This window comes from Capra hircus, chromosome 11, assembly GCF_001704415.2.
Source record: "Capra hircus breed San Clemente chromosome 11, ASM170441v1, whole genome shotgun sequence".
Classification (NCBI taxonomy): Eukaryota; Metazoa; Chordata; class Mammalia; order Artiodactyla; family Bovidae; genus Capra; species Capra hircus.
Genome location: NC_030818.1, coordinates 79,866,573 through 79,884,286, shown reverse-complemented (window position 1 = coordinate 79,884,286; position 17,714 = coordinate 79,866,573). Strand labels below are relative to the sequence as shown.

Sequence of the window (17,714 nt, the reverse complement as noted above, 5' to 3'; positions counted from 1 at the left end):
TGGCCGTATTATTGGGGAATGCATAGAAAAGAGTAGGTACTCAGAAAGCATAATGACTGATATTATTTTAGACTGGCTTACATCCAGTTAGGAAGCAGATCAAAAAGTCTGTGTCAGCAGCGGTCTGGTTTACTAGAACTAGGGATGGAATATGTGGGTGGGGTAGAGAAGAAATGGAGTAGAAGGAGCAAGAGAGGGTATGAGGAAGAGAAATAGCATATAGCTTTTGAAGTGAGATCTGAATTTGAATCTTAGTCCTACCATTTATTACCTGCACATCGCTGGTCAAACTATTTAATCCTTTTGAGTGTTAGGTTCTTCATTGATTTAAAAAAAAAAAAGGAAGGTAATAATGTCATGAAGTTTGCTTTGATGAAAAATAAAGTAACCATTGAAAATAACTAGCTCATTTTTTCTAACATTGTAGTAGATTATGATTACTAACCAATCAATGCTTCTTCTTCTTTTTTTTTTTTTTTTTTTTGTAAACGAAAATCACAATAGAATGACAACAATGAACCTAGGAAACTACACTTACTGTCACATTTTGAAGTGGTAGCCAAGACTTCTTTCCTCATACAAACATTGGACCTACCTGCCAGAACCAAAGCCAGAGACTTCAGATATGAAGCCGTGTAGTCCAGAGGCAATGAACCCACCGAATAAGCTTCAAAGATTCTAGGATGCTCTGTCTGGAACTTATCTTGGATGAAAGTAACTTGTATGAATAACTAGCTTATTTATTTCTGAATGAGCAATATCAAAATTGGTATACTCAGGCAGGTAGAGTGGTATTTTCATTTTTGCATTGACAGAAAGGCAGGGACCACAGACTAAAACCATTTGTGAAGACCCACTCTTCTATAACAATGATGGGTAATGATTCTAGCTACCAACATCCAAAAATGAGAAATGCTATGTAAAACTAAGTAGGCTTCTGACATAGCCCTTTTGCAAGTTCTAAACTTACTCTAGAGTCATCACTATGACTTATACACAGAGGTAGTTGCAATGTTATCAATAGCATTGACAGCTTGAACAGAAGTAGCTTAAAGGTAACTTGAGAATTCAAAATGTTTTTAAAAACTCAAGAGAAAACCTTTCCAAATGAACAAAGTTGTGAGGTCTAGTCTACTGAAATACCTAATTACCCTAGGGATCCACGGGTGTTTCCATAATACCAGATTCGATGCTTTATTTCTCCTCCCCAGCCCTGATTGTTCACTTTTGACTAATTCCATAAGGTACATGAGCTGTGGTGGTGCCATATTTCTGCGCCCCTTCAATGTGGAACATGTGATCATCAAAGAAGAGATGGGGCCTTATCTTTGCCAAAATGGGACCTTTGGGGGCTCCAGCAAGGAAAAGAGCTTCGTCTATCTCTAGACCCCAGCGGCGAAGGGTTTTCAGCACGCGGGCGCCTGAACTCGCTGCACTCCTGGCTGTAACCAGGTAGGTCCGGATAGGGCAACATAACCGTTCGTCTTTGGCATAAAACTTCTTTTGCAGTCTGCCTAAATCTTCCATAAAGCCTTTCAAGGGACCCTGCAAAAGGAACATATGTCACAGCTGTCATCCAGGGAGCAAAAGGAAGTGAATGCTAAAAAAGCAGATATTTATAAGAAACTTGTAATACTGCATGAAGCATGCAGTATAGACCAGTAATACAATGCTGAAACTCCTTCGTTTATTGTGATTATATTTCCTTGTATGGAACCATCCTTGCATTCTTAGAGTACAAAATAGGATGGCCATACAATTTATCATTTGAACACACGTATTTTAAGAGTGAAAGAAGCTTCTGTAAAAAGTTGAACCAGGGCAACAGACATAAACTATCCATGGGAAAATGGGGTTACTCTAAAGTTTAGCTTAGAACTGAACCAAAAGCACTACTTTTAAAATTTATTTATTTTTGTAGAATTGTACATTTTAATATTTATATAAAGTGTACTTTTCTGTCTTGTTCAATTTCTTCAGGGTTTGAATCCAATCTTGTCTATATTTACTGTACTTTGTATATACCCTACTTCACACTTACTTTTATCTTCAACCTTTCTGAACACTTACTTTTAGCTGTACCTCTGGCACAGGACAGAGAATTGGATTTTACTGTGTGATACAATCATAAAGTCTTAATTTTAAAAACAAAACTTGAGTTTATAGTATAGGTGAAATTAAAATGTATGACAGTATCACAAAACATGGGAGGGAGGAATTAAGCGCATACTATTGTAAGTTTCTTCCATTATACATGATGTGGCATAATATTATTTGAAAGTAGACTGTTATTAATTAAGGTTGTATATTATATATCTGATGCTAACTACTATAAAATCTAACATGGGTAATAAATCATTAATGGTTATATAATTTTAGGAATCCCAAAACATACAATATATACAACAAGTGCTAAGTCACTTCAGTCGTGTCTGACTCTTTGTGACCCCATGGACCATAGCCCTCCAGGCTACCCTGTCCGTGGGATTCTCCAGGCAAGAATACTGGCATGGGTTGCCATTTCCTCCTCCAGGGGATTGTCCCAACCCAGGGATTGAACCTGTGTCTCTTATATATCCTGCATTGGCAGGCAGATTCTTTACCACTGGTGTCACCTGGGAAGCCCCCATGTATGATAAGTTAAAAAGCAAAAATAATAAAAGAAAAAACAAATTAAAGTTACTAAAGATGAAACAAATCAAAAAAATAGGAAGATGGTAGATTTTAATCCGAGGCTTCCCTGGTGGCTCAGATGGTAAAGAATTTGCCTACAGTGCAAGAGACCCAGGTTTGATCCCTGAATCAGGAAGAGCCTCTGAAGAAGGAAATGGCAACCCACTCCAGTATTCTTGCTTGGGAAATCTCATGAACAGAGAGATGGGCAGGCTACAGTCCATGGGGTCTCAAAGAGTTGGACACCACTGAGTGACTTAACAACAGCAACAAATACGTTTCTGCTAATTGAAGGACACTGAATAATATTTAAAGAATTAAAAACAAGCACAGACTGAGAGAAAATATGTGCAAAGAAATATATGATAAAGGACTTGTACCCAGAATATATAAAGAACTCTCAGATCTCAATAATAAAATGAAAAACAACCCAATTCACATGAGCAAGAGATCTGAACAGAAATTTTTGCCAAAGAATACATATAATGGCAAATAAGCACTTAATAAAATGTTCAATATCATTTGTCATTCAGTTCAGTTCAGTTCAGTCGCTCAGTCGTGTCCGAGTCTTTGCGACCCCATGAATCACAGCATGCCAGTCCTTGCTGTCCATCACCAACTCCCGGAGTTCACTCAGACTCACGTCCATCAAGTCAGTGATGCCATCCAGCCATCTCATCCTCTGTTGCCCACTTCTCCTCCTGCCCCCAATCCCTCCCAGCATCAGAGTCTTTTCCAATGAGTCAACTCTTCGCATGAGGTGGCCAAAGTACTGGAGTTTCAGCTTTAGCATCATTCCTTCCAAAGAACACCCAGGGCTGATCTCCTTCAGAATGGCCTGGTTGGATCTCCTTGCAGTCCAAGGGATTCTCAAGAGTCTTCTAGAACACCACAGTTCAAAAGCATCAACTCTTCAGTGCTCAGCTTTCTTCACAGTCCAACTCTCACATGCATACATGACCACTGGAAAAACTATAGCCTTGACTAGACGATCCTTTGTTGGCAAAGTAATGTCTCTGCTTTTCAACATGCTGTCTAGGTTGGTCATAACTTTTCTTCCAAGGAGTTAGTGTCTTTTAACTTCATGGCTGCAGTCACCATCAGCAGTGATTTTGGAGCCCCCCAAATATAAAGTCTGACACTGTTTCCACTGTTTCCCCATCTATTTCCCATGAAGTGATGGGACCAGATGCCACGGTCTTCGTTTTTTGAATGTTCAGCTTTAAGCCAACTTTTTCACTCTCCACTTTCCGATCAAGTGTAGTATCATTTGTCATTAGAATAATGCAAATTAAAATCACAAATTAATAATCACTATTATGTAACCACCGAACAGCTTAAAACAAATAGATGAAAAACAACTGACATCACCAAATACTGGCAAGGATGCAGAGAAAAAGATCTCTCATGGAAATGCAAAGTGGTATGACCACTTTGGAAAATAGTTTCCTTAAAGTTAAACATAGATTTATCCTGTGACCTATAAATCTTACTCCAAGGCATTTACCTATGAGAAATGAGATTTTATGTTACACAGAATCCTGTGTGAAAATGCTTAAAGTAGCTTTATTTATAAATGTCCCAAACTGGAAATGACCTAAATATTCTCCAGTAGGTAAACTGCTAAAAACATATGGTCCATCCATAGAACAGGCTGCCTCTGCTGCTGCTAAGTCACTTTAGTCGTGTCTCACTCTGTGAGACCCCATAAACAGCAGCCCACTGAGCTCCCCAGTCCCTGGGATTCTCCAGGCAAGGAAACTGGAGTGGGTTGCCATTTCCTTCCCCAATGCAGGAAAGTGAAAAGTGAAAGCAAAGTCGCACAGTCATGTCCGATTCTTAGTGACACCATGAACTACAGCCTACCAGGCTTCTCCGTCCCTGGGATTTTCCAGGCAAGAGTACTGGAGTGGGTTGCCATTGCCTTCTCCGTAGAACAGGCTAGTACTCAGCCCAAAAAGGAATGTGCTACTGATACACGAATGACATAAATTAATCTTAAATGCACCATTTGAAGTAAAATAAGTCAAATTCAAAAGACTGCATCCTTTGGGGCTCCATTTATATGATACCTGAAGAGGCAAAACATTAGGGACAGAAATCAGATTAGTGGTTGACAGATCCTAAAGAGAGGGAGTACAATGACTTACAAAGAAACACAAGTGAATTTTGTTAGTATTTTGAGTTTGATCATGGTTTCGTGTCTGTACACGCTATGTTTGCCAAAACTCTCAGAACCATGCACTAAAAATGATGAACTATACTATATATGACGTACACCTCAACAACTCTGATTAAAACACACATAGACACATACACACCCATGTGCGCATGCACACACACACACACACACACACATACACGGAGATCACTATTCTAGAATGGCGAAATGAGACAGATATCAAATCGGGAGACAATGAGAGTGGATAAATTAATCCTGTCCAGCTGTCCCATTTGCTGGTGACTTTCAGATCTCCTCCATTTGAGACAATTGGACATTGTTATGACCAAACCACAAGCCCCACGGCCAACATCATTGAAAGTCATGGCTAGGACTCATACCTCATAACTTCTTTCCCATCAGTGGAAACATCTGGCAAAGTCTGGTCTTCATAGAAGAGCTACCCTTTCTATGTGAAAAGTAGCATATTTTTCCACCGTCAGAAGGACCATATTATGGAAACAAGTATGCTTAATAAAATTAATTGGGTGTTTCTCCAATAACTAGTGTTGAGCTTCACAATTGTTTAATGGGAAAAATGATTTAAAATATGGAAAAAAGGAACTGATAAGTACAGAATCCAAAAGAAAGTTTGATTATTTCCCTGAGATGAAAAAAATGGTGTTTTAAGATTATCTTGAAATAATTATTTTCAGAATTTTTAAATGCTATCTTTTAGAGATCTTGTACATTTTAATAATATTTAAAGGCTAATATAAAATTGGCTCTAAATTTCAGCAAAGCAGGCATATCAATTATAACAAAGGGTATTCCTCTTATTAGTAAACTTTGTTAACACTGAACAACTTCTTGACATGAGCTCAAGACTTCTAAACAAGCTATTTAGGAAGAGACTATGAAGTTAAACACACACATGAACACATAGAATTTAAATATCACTTGAGCTGTAATGTGTGGTAAATTAGTAAGACATTCAGCTTTCAACTAGTCTCTTCATAGTTTTATAAATGTAAGAAAACTAACAATATTTAAGTACATCTTAAGTTCAAGAAGAGCTGAGAAAAAAATGCCAATTAAAAAAAGGTCTTGGTGAGATTCACAGCTTAAACCTGAATGATCTATTGTTTCCTATTCAGTTTGGAGAAAATTTTGATATTCAGATCTCCTTTGGTTCCAAAATTGTAGGTTTTATTTTGGACCACAACTTTAACACTTCAATTCATGGATTGATTTCCGCAAATCTAACATTTTAATTTCAGTTTGATTCATTGTTCATAGTTTGCACTTGTTTGAGGCTCATTATTTGACTGGATTCAAACTATCAGTTTTGCAGATTTTTCCCAATCATGTTATGCCTTCATGGAGTTTGAGGTCATGGATGAGAGGTTCAACAAGTTTACCGACTGGCTGGAAATGATCTTACTATTTTGAGAACTTATTATGTAGAATTGGCTAATTGGTAAGCTGTATTACCTCTCTTTACTTATAATTTGGAGGAGATGAACTCTTTATCATGAGAAGAGGATAGAAATATTTCCAAAAGGATAAAAGAACACTAAAATTAAAAAAAACTTCGCAGCAGATACTTTAAAATGAGGAGTTCATGAAAGAAAGAGAGAAAGCTACAAAGGATAAGAAGTGAAAAGTGCCTTAAAAAATTTATAAATCATCACAGTGAAGAAATAATTATATCTATATGTTGGAAAATAAGTAGATCAAAATTAAGTAGCTTTCACTGAACCTACCTGACCAAGAGGCTTATTGTCTGCTACGGCTTCGTGTTGGAAGCATTTGTCCGGCCCATGATCCTTGGTACCATGTTCAGGCTCCTCACAAAAGAGGACGGCGTCCCCATCAAAGACCACACGGAGCTGTGTGTCACAGTAAGCCACGTCCTTGGCGCTGTCATACATTGTTGCAGAGGCGATCCCTGGCAGACCATTGAAATTAATAAATAGTCTTCTTAGGACCATGAGTTTTAGTATCTACTATTTAAAACAAAACAAAGAACAGTGCTCCCAGACCTTGAATTTCCTCTCTGGCTATTACCTGACAACTCAACTCCTCTTCACAACCACACATCTCAAACGAGCTGTCTTTGAGCTGCCTCTGTTGCTATAAGGGATGGGAGAGTGTAAAATCGGTATAGGACAATCACTGAAGATGTCCGCCTCAAGGAAGGTCAAAGCTCTAAAAGACAACCTTAAGGGCTGCCACTTGTGGAAACATCTTAGCAGAAAATCCAATGACAATGATGTAAACAACACAATCATTGAAGCCCAGTGAAACACTAGTGAGACTTCTTTATTAATGAGAAAGAAAAAAACAAGGAATACCTTCTTGTATTGCTTCTAGTACTTTTTCAGAATCCGCAGAAACATACAAGTTGGTAAGATATGCCTTCAAATAGCCAATGGGGCTTTTTCCTCCAGTTAGACAGAAGCGGTCAATTAGTAATCCTATTATCAGGCAAGAAAGACTTTGTTATGGCAGAGACTAACGACAGCATGCTTACTGGAAATGCAAATGAAAGCTGCCTTCAGAATAACTGAGTGCTAAAGAAATTTTAGAATTACGTTCAGAGTACCAATATTGAAAAATGTCTCAGCTATTTTATATAATAGTAGGTATGTCTGGTGCATGATTATTTATGAAGTATATCCAGATAGGCCATGCCAGTTTACTGTCAAAACAGCTGTTATGGCAGGCATTATTATCCTCATTATAGAAAAGGAGACTGAGACATAAATACTTGTTTAAGCCCACTAGAGAACATTGACTCTTGTCTAGGCTAGAACAGTGCACCTTCACTTCAGCTATAGCATCCTCACTTGATGAGAGGGCCAATTGAGATGTGGCTCTATTTTTAAATACCATTTCTGTATTTTCTTAGCAACAATACAATGCAATAGCCAGTAGTGATAGGATTTAAACTATTTCCCTAAAACTGAAGAACAAAAGGTCTGAAATTGTCTCCCTTGACTTGAAATTTTAAATGAGGTCATTATCAGACTAAAAATTAATAGACCTTTAAATGCCTTCTGAATCAACAACAGTTTCTAAAAAAACACTAGATGCTGGTGAGAAGTCTGTAAAATAGGCATTTACATACACTATGGATGAAAGTATGAATTAGTACAGACTGTCTAGAAAGTAATTTTATATTTAGTGATAAAAGTATTTTTAAATTAAACATTTATTTTTAATTGAAGGATAACCGCTTTACCAAATTTAAATCTTATTTTTGCTTGGACATATCCGTAAGACTAGATATGTCACTTAGCAAATAGGCTAAAGGTCTCCACATAAGTCAGGTAAATTCATAAGAGGAAAAATGGGGACCTCCCTTGAAACTCTCTAACACACTGATGGAGATGTCACGAAGAGAATAGTGTCAAACAAATTTTCCCCGTAAAGGAATAAAGACAGTTTTGCTGGCATAGGTATGAATTTGATGTATGGGGCAAGCAGCTGGGGAGAGTCAGATGTTAAGAGTGGAAAGGAAAGGTAAAAACCTTAAAACCTTTAACATGCATCTGTGGTGAGCAAGAAGTCTGATCACACAGAGAAAGCCCTAGGTTGACGGCTCCTTGAAGTCAAGTTCAGAAGTGAAAAACATAAAACAGAGAAATATATTGCAGGACCTGGGATTAAGACTTTGAAATTCACACTTGACAAGTTAAGTCCAGAGCTTTGGGCCCGACTGGGCTGAAGTTAAAAATGAACATGGCCTCTCTTGTTCTGACATAGGCAAATAAACATTCTCACGCAGAAGGGGGTGTCAGTATCAAAGAGGCTGCATTAGTTAGGCCACGGCGAGCAAAATAACATGGCTTCTCTCTTCCAGAGCAGCAAGCTGTTTCTCCACACAGTATTTATTTTACTTACCGTAGTGATTGACGCTGTTTATAAGCCGCACTCCCACTTGGGCATGGTTATTAGTCATCAGTACAATATCAAATAAGTCCTGTTCGTCAGGATACAGCTCACGGAGTCTACAGTTGACATGCTGCAGTGCCTGCAGGTTACAAACACGAACGTGTGTGAGGAGGGCCAGGCAAGGTGGGCATCGGGGGTCTGGAGGGAACGGATGCCTTAGGTGTCCAATTCAAGCTCCGAAGGCTCTTCTCTGAGAGACTGTGGTTCCTTTAAGGCAGGGTTATGCCATTCATTTCAGTATTTTCAGCCTCTCCTACAAAGGACCTCAGCGAATGTTTATTGAAAGATGGGTGATGTTTTGGTTTGCTAGAATTATTTCTGTGAGGTAGACATAGGATCAGGCTAACCCTTTTAGGGTTTGTCTATTTTTGTTTTTGATTTATAAAACCTGCCTTTTTTGGTCATCTGATGATTATTTTTTATTGTGAAACATACAGGCTGCTTCAAGAGTTCTCATGCTATCCTTGCACAGGGGCCATGTTAATGGTCATTCCAATGTTAGCACAAGTGCCGCCAAAGTGAGCATTTTGTCTATTCTTTAAATGTGAGTCTTTAGAATAGGATTGTGGTTTCCTGCAGTGATTCCACTATGCTCCATAACTACTTTCTACTTACAACTAGTGGAGGTGTCATTTGTTTCTGCCTGGTTATGATGTTATTGTATCATATTTGCATAAGCTGTATAGGGGATCAGAGCTAGAAGTGCTATACATTTCAGTGTAAATTCCAAGATTACTTTCTCTATTAAAATCATGCCCCTATGTGCCAAGAGCATCTTGACTTTTTTAACATGCTGGGTTTGGGCAGGAGAAGCTAATGTGAATTTCAGCTTATTTGAATGGGGTGTTTCATTTCTACTACTTGGAATTGTAAACTCATTATTGCTTCTGGTTATTGCTCCTTCTGTGGAGGGAATGATCGTTTCTGTTACAAATCTCAGGATTTGGACTCAGAGTTCCAAATCCCGGGCTGCAGTCCCTCCCTTAACAGTGCTGAAGTTTCTTTGAAAATAAAAAGTGCCCTAGGGTCAACTTGCAAGTGGCAAGAATGACAAGGGTGGACTAGGAGTGATAGGGAAAACTGGATGAGATCCTGAGGGTTGGCATGGGTCCTTGCCTGCCCTCTAGAGTCCTGGAGGGCCAGAGACAGCTTTGCCGAGTACCTTGACAAAGCGGAAGGCCGGCCCTGGGGTCAAGACGACATTCTCGTTGGTAAGCTGATACTCCATGTATTTCTCCAGACCCTCTTCATCATAGATTTTCCTGCTGTCCATCATGTTGAAGAGTGCCCCGGATGACACAGCAACGGTGATGGCATGCTTCGGTTTGGGCTGCAGAGAGGGGCGCCAACAGGAGGACAGTCACACAGATACAAAGGGGTCAGGAATAGGGCTCATGCCAGGGTAGGGTGGGAAGCAAATGGGTGGTCCTGGCTTGGAGGACTGGGATGCTGGAGACAGCCAAGAATGGGATCCTGGAGTCTCCAGTGCAGAGGGGGAGGTTTAGGGAGGAGAAGCAGTGGCCTTCGCGAGCTTCCCTGCACCACCGAGAGGAGCCAGGCCTCAGGGCTGGGCTGCGTGGGGGTAAACCCGGGTGCCCAGGGGAGGCGGGCCCTGCTCACCGGCCTGGGGCGCGAGCAGTTGGGTGTCTTCTCGTACAGTGTTCTCACAGACGCCCAGTAGGCCTCGTCCTCGTCCTCCTCTTCCTCTCGTTTTCTGGCCAGGTCGGACACACAGTCGTGGTCCATCTGAGAGGGGTAGAGCATCCTGCGCTGAGTATAGGATTTCCATTCGGAGGGAGGCGTGCGCGAGTATTCCCGCTGGTGCGTGTCCCTGGAGTCGCGCGAGTCCCGGGACTCTCTCTTATCCCGGCTCTCGCGCATCTCCCGCCCAGTGCTGTGAGACCAGGTGTCAGGATTCTCAGTCTTGGTGGTGCGCCGGGACGTGGTCTGCAGCTGGGCCTCCGGGGACATGGAAGACCGTGAGTCGAGCGGCATGTTTTGCGTGGGTGGCGAGGGCTGTGCCGACAGCTGCTTCGGCGACTCCTCTCGATGGCTAGGAGAGGTGGATGAAGTCCGGGAGGTCGTGGAGCTACTGGGGAGCTGGAACAAGAAAGTGGGCCTCTGGGTTCCATGTTTGCTTAGGGTCCCTGTACTCCTCTCTGCCCAGCTGGCGTCAAGGAGCTGTCCCTTCTTTCTGTTCCATTCCTAGCTCTTACGTGGATCCTGGTTCATCTCGGCGCCTTTTAAATAGGGCTTAGGAGAAAGAAATGGCAACCCACTCCAGTGTTCTTGCCTGGAGAATCCCAGGGACGGGGGAGATTGGTGGGTTGTCCTCTATGGGGTCGCACAGAGTCGGACACGACTGAAGCGACTTAGCAGCAGCAGCAGCAGCAGCAGCAGTAGTAGTAATTTAGTTGCTAAGTCATGTCCGATTCTTACTACCCTATGGACTGTAGCCTGCCAGGCTCCTCTAGGGATTCTCCAGGTAAGAATACTGGAGTGGGCTGCCATTTCCTTCTCCAGGGGATCTTCCTGACCCAGGAATCAAACCCGGGTCTCCTGCATTGCAGGCAGATTCTTTACCAACTGAGCTATGAGGGAAGCCCTTAAATAGGGCTTAAGGGGCTCCAAATATTAGACATTTCTGTTATGTGAACACAAGGACAGCTCTCATTTTCCCCAGCTGCCCGGTCAGCACCTCTCACTTTCTTTGTTCATTTCCTTTTGTGATAGACAGGGTGGAGGTCCTTTTCCTTGCTCCTACATCGTTGTCACACACTTTGCAATGTCCTGTCACTTTGTTCACATACACCTGCTTAGTCAGAGACCTCCAGGTAGGACAGAGGGCTTGAGTAAGGGAACTTGCATGGCCCTGTCTCCACCTGCCACCTCCAGTTAACTCAGCAAGTGGCTGGACCAGAAATCCCCACCACTGAAGACACTATAAAGCATCTCAGGGCATGTGTCTCCACCTTTGCCCTCTGTGGTTAAAGCAGTGAATGCTGGGAAGGTCGGCAGGCTAGAGAATCAAGTGACTCCCCTTCAGAGTTTCTTGTGCCAGGGAAGTTCAACTGGAGAGAATTATCTTCCTAAACTGGAAGCAATCTTTCTAGAGAAAGGACTCTTTCACTAAGGTGTACGAGAGATTATTAAGCATCCATATATCATTCCAGCTTTTGTGACTGTTTCACAAGTTTCCAAAGGCATGAGTGAGTGAAGTCACCCAGTCGTGTCCGACTCTTTGTGATCCCATAGACAGTAGCCTACCAGGCTCCTCCGTCAATGGGATTTTCTTGGTTAAATTATTGAGCCAGTCCTCACAGAGACAGACAGATTGTTTCTCCCAGTGCCTGGGACCGGGTCACCCTCTGCATTCAAAAACTTAATCTCACGACAGACTTTTTCTTTTGTGTGACTAGGCCTAGTTAAGGGCTCACAGCGTCACACAACCTAGTATTCTTCAACAGTTTATCTCCTTTGTTGACCTTTTCACCCCCTTCTGAGTCTTGAGTACTCAATGAATAGTTTTTAAATGTGTGAAGTAAGGAAGGAGAAACCATGGAGTTTAATCATTCAGGGAGCCGTTTAGAGACTTAGAGACTCTAGGTTTTGATCTAGTTCTGTGGGCATTACTAGTGAGAAATCTTCAGTTTCCTTACGCTGGGGATTAGTGGGGGTGGGAGTTTGTGACACTAATTAGCTGAAAGATATAAGATACACAGAACAGGGCCTGGCACATAGGAAGTATCAATGCACATTATTGTTATTATTACTATTATTCTGCAATGTGCTCTTCCCTTTCGTGCCCATCTCTACCTTAAGACTGGTGTTCTTGCTTCTGGACTCCTCTGCTGATGGAGGTCTGGTGGATGGGCTCCGTGACGTTCGAGACCACTGATTTCGCACTACGTACCCTCGAGAGTCTGACTTCGGCAAAGTTAATTCTTGTGATCCCTTTTGAGGAGAGAAGAGACCCAGAAGTGTAATACCCCACCTCCCCACCCCCTGTCTTTCCACACATGTGCTGATGAAATAGCCATGTCAAGCTAAATATGGCAGTGCTCAGTGAGAAGGTCCCTGCCCTCTATAACCTGTAATTCAGCCTTATCCCTTGTGTATTTTTCTAGCTCTGATTGAATCCTAACTTCTGTGAGGATCCATGAAGTGGGAATCTACCTGGAAGGGCATCCAAAACCAAGAAGCAAATCTGATATCTCATGTTTTTTCACCTGTGACTCTAAGAGTCTTAAGCGAAGCTTAGTAGAGTTGAGCATTCTTCCTTCCTGTTCCCCACTTCTTTCCTTAAGGATAAGCCTCTTAGCAGATGCTGAAAAGACATCTCCAGCATTTTTGACCAGACTGCAAAGATGAAAGCAGCTGATACCTGGTCAAGGTTGCAGCAGGGCTCCAGGCAGCTGCAGGGGAAGGAATAGCGCCCTCTAACACTCCCTTTGGGAGGAACAGGATGGAGGAGACCGTGGAGAGTCAAGTGGACATTTCTATTCCCGTATCCTTCCCCTCACCCAGGTTGCCTGTGGCTCCCCTCCAAAATCAATAGTTTGATCTCTGCTCACCCTGATCATCGTGATCTGCCGGCCCTGCTCCCACAACAGGCACATGTGAATATAAATACGTATTGTGCGGCAGGGGCTAAGAAGTACTTTTCCCTCAGCTGCACAAAGGCAGCGTCTACACGATGGGTGACCCCTCATGGAGCAACATCTCAGCGAGTGATTCGGTATGACTGCACGCCTCATCTGAAAGATGGTGCAGAAAATGGTCAATGTGATGGCCAGACTCCCCTGCCCTCCCTGATTTGAACGTAGACCAGTCTCTTCCCTTAGGCTGAGCAGAGGTTTCTATACCACTTGTTTTGCATGAACACTGGGATGTGGGCTGGATTGGGAGGCAGGGACCAGCTAGTTTCTCTTAGGTTTTTCTTGACCTCTCCACAAGGGCATTAAGTATCCCTTAATGCACATCTTGATAGCTCGGTCTTTTCTCCCCAGACTCCACTGCCCCCTAATATTTTTTGTTATGCTGTCTACTCTTTAATTCTCTCACCATCTCTAAAGAGGTCAGCTCACCTGAGTGGTCAGACGAACTGATTTCTCAGAATCCTTTCTAGATTTGTCTCCTTCTAGGCTGTCTTTTGAGTACCTCGATCCAGTCTCATTCTTAATATGGAAACAAAGAATGTTTATTAATTTTTTACCTCAGGGACATTAGAAACCTTGGGTATGGGGAATGAAAGGATAAATAAGAATTAGAATTTGTCTCTTTGCCATTATCAAAAAATATAAATTTTAGATATTTTTCCCCTGTTCTAACAAGCATGAGTAAAAAGAATACATATCAGAGAACTATACGAACAAATTTTTAATATAGAAATTTGTTGATGTATAGATTTGAGGTGGTGGTAGTTTAGGTGCTAAGTTGTGTCTGACTCTTGTGACGCCATGGACTATAGCCCACCAGGCTTCTCTGTCCATGGGATTTCCCAGGCAAGAAATACTGGAGTGAGTTGCCATTTCCTTCTCCAGGGCATCTTCCTGACCCAAGATTGAACCTGGGGCTCCTGCTTTACGGGTGTTCTCCTGCATTTCAGATGGATTCTTTACCGACTGAGCCCCCAAGAAAGCCCAGTAGATTTTGAGACATGAAGCGTTTATCATTTGAGAAATGATAGTGGGGGAAATGCTTTGGGTGAATTTCCCAGAGGTCAGTACCACTTGGAATTAAATGTGGAGTTGCTCACACAGAACAGTTTTTTCTCCATTACTCAGAAGTTTGCTGCTTATGGAACTTTTTCATTTGCCATGTAGAATTGAAACTTCTCTTTTTTTTTTCCCCATAAACCAATTTTCTGTAGATCTGAGCCTCATCAATAATATATTTTTAAAATCAAAGACCTTAATCCTGTAGAAATCAATCAACAGGCATGTATTCCATCCATATCATCTAACTATTCATAGCATCAAGAGTGAAAAGAGGTTTCTTATGAATAAACTAATAGGGAAGGCCATGCAGGGAAACACAAGAAGATAACTCATTTCATGGACATCTATTCAATTTTTTTTTTTCATTTTCAATGGAAGAAAATACTATTTTACTAGACCAGTATTTCTATTGCTTCCTGCCAATTCAGTAACTATAATGCAGTCAAGATTAATATTATTTATCTGTTTAAGGAGCTCAACTTCCAGCATAAATTGAGGTGTTCAAGGGCAGTCTGTTAGTCTCTTTATGCTCTGCATCTTGCACTCATGAAAATTTCAGGTTGAGTGATTGAGTCTGTGTCTGAAGAGAATGGCATAGCTGTGCAGTCCTAGAACTAATCCTAAAATCTTTTTGTCACTGTGCCCCCAAACACACACACACCACCACCACCACCACCATCATAAAATCCTGCCACTTCTAACTCCAAAAGATATTTTAATCCAGTCGCTCTTCTCCATTTCTTTTACCATTGCCTTGTTCTAGGCCTTTAGATCATTATGAACATGTAATCTTAAAATACAGCTCTTAACCAGATTTCATGGCCTCAAATCCTCTCAACTTCTAGGTCTATCTACTCGATTTATTCATGATACTTATAAAATATAAATCTACTGATGCTTTATTTTCAAGTGCACTCTTCATTCGCTTAGAGAGACAAGAGACTCATGCTGTATCCTGTCTACCTCTAACTTGTATACCCTCCACTCTACATTTTATCTCTATTTTATTTATGCCAAGTGACTTGTATTTGTCTGTATACCACCCTTATTTTCTTAAAACCGCCTTTTCCCCTCGGTGTTCTTCAAAGCTACGCTCAGCATGGCCTGGGAGAAGTTCCCAGTGTTAAGCATTCCTCCCTGTGGCCTGTGTCTTTTGTACATACTTTACTGAGCACCAAATTGTACTTTTTGTTTATGTATGCTCTTTCCTACTAGGCTGTGCATTCTTCAAAGATAGCAACTGTGTTTCACCTCTTACCACTAGCATATGAGCATCTGCTTAATGAATGCTGATTATTGGATGGACTTATACCACATGCTTTCATCTCCTTTTCCTCCACTCTCCATGTTCTTTACTTCTCCTTTTGTCTCTATGTGTGGTCATCCTCTGAAATTTGATTGCTGCAAAGCATTGCCCCAGAGCAAATGATGGGCTGACATCTATGTTTCCTCAGTTCTTTGGCAAGATTCTAGGATATTCAATTCACTGACCTTCTTTTTCTGTTTCAGAGATGTCTGACTCATTTCTCTAACTACTGATATTCTTTTGTTGTTATGTAGGTTTTCTTCTCCCCAGCTCCATTTCCTGTTGTTTCTGTTGCTCAGTTTAGGTTGGCATTTAGAATGTCAAATTTATGACATCACATGTGATTCCATAGTAACCAGCTGACTCTGTGAATATGTGACTTTTTTTAAAAAAGAGATAGTATTTATTTGAGTGCATCCATTCATAACCATTGTCTGGGTTTTTATGAATCAACGTCTAACCAATGTTCAAATGTTTAATATGTAGCATCATCAGCGTTACTGTTTCCTTCTTTTTAAGCCTAGTATTTCTAAGTTACTCATCTTATCAATCCCATTTGTGGCTGTACATTTTCTGGTACTTCCAAAATGAATGGCAGGCTCATTTGTGGGCCTGATCATTTCTTATTATTTATCCTGACAGACTTTGGAGAACTTTCTGAAAATCTGGAGGCTATTTTTAATAGCTGAGACCTGTTCTGCGCTTGAGTGTAGCTTCAGTGTTTGGTGTATCTTTCACAATGGCAAGGCCATGTCCATTCATTAAGTTAAAGTACTTAATGTGGATAGACATAGTGTGGCAGAATGACATTTGCACTGTTTTGCCTGGTGTTTGCCCCATCCTGAAACATCTAAACATACATCTGTCCCTCTTGTGTACACAAAGAGAAAAATACGTAAAATCCAGTCCCTGACTCTGGTGTATAAGGTCCAATAATGTTCTTCACTTATGGTTCTGATTTTAGGTCAGAGACATGTGCCATGCCAATCTGATATTGACAAGCCATCATGAACTGAGACAGGAGAAGTTTTGACAGCTTTAATCAAAGTTCTCCAGAGATCTTCTAGATAGTTGGTTATGTACCCTCCAGGTTAGACTGCCTGGTTTTGCATCCTTAAATTCCATCCCCTTCCATCTGCCATATCTCACTGTGATCTCTGACAAGTTGTTTAATTGTCCCAAATCTCAATATCCTCATTTAGAAAATGAAGATAATGATGGTATCAGCACCAAACGGCAGTTGTGATAGTTGAAATATTATAAAGTTTTGAAGACAGTGGCATTTATGAGTTAGCAGTGGACACTGTCCATGTCACAAAACGGATAGCTTGGGGCATTTGGGCCTCATATTAGTCAACATAGCTGCACCTTTCCTGAGACAACAGAATGGCTTATGGAAGGAAAGAAAACTTTGATTTTCCTGTTGTCTCCATCTGCCACTTGAATTGGTTTGCTGTGTCCATTTTCTCCTGGTGTGTAACAAATCACCATTTATTTATCAGCTTAAACAAGTCTGTTATTATCTCATAGTTCCTCAAACTAGAAGTCTAAGTGGGCTTAACTGAGTTCACTGCTCAGGATCACCTAAGGCTGAAACCAAGGTGTATGCCAGGATGGGTTGGAAGCTCTGGGGAAGAATCTGCTTCCAAGTCTGTTCATGTTCAAGGAATCCAGTTTCCTACAACTGTAGGACTGAAGTCCAAGTTGCTGGGTGTTGGCCAGGGTTTACTCTCAGCTCCCAGATGCCATTCTCAGGTCCTTGCCCCAAACTCTCCTTCTCATTAATGGGGAACCTCCCTCATGTTGAATTCCTCTCTTGTCTTGAAACTCTCTGCCTTTCTCTTCTGTTAAGAGACAGAGACAATGCTTTGTTCTTAAAGAAATCAAATGATTA

General features: G+C 41.3%; 1 protein-coding gene across 3 annotated transcripts; it reads right to left on the bottom strand.

The window, feature by feature from the left end:
- Positions 1,222-16,074, bottom strand: LOC102177447 (cytosolic 5'-nucleotidase 1B). 3 transcript variants are annotated; one of them, XM_005686981.2, is made up of 9 exons: positions 16,006-16,074; positions 13,882-13,971; positions 12,611-12,748; positions 10,415-10,894; positions 9,957-10,124; positions 8,744-8,873; positions 7,192-7,314; positions 6,601-6,785; positions 1,222-1,545 (listed from the first exon to the last, which is right to left on the bottom strand). In XM_005686981.2, the coding sequence occupies exons 1-9, from the start codon at positions 16,036-16,038 to the stop codon at positions 1,222-1,224; spliced, it is 1,671 nt and encodes a 556-aa protein (XP_005687038.2). In that variant the 5' UTR covers positions 16,039-16,074. The 3 variants fall into 3 exon arrangements, with proteins under 3 accessions (XP_005687038.2, XP_013823328.2, XP_013823329.2); XM_013967874.2 differs by having other exon boundaries at positions 10,415-10,896; positions 12,607-12,748; positions 16,006-16,038; XM_013967875.2 differs by having other exon boundaries at positions 10,463-10,894; positions 16,006-16,038.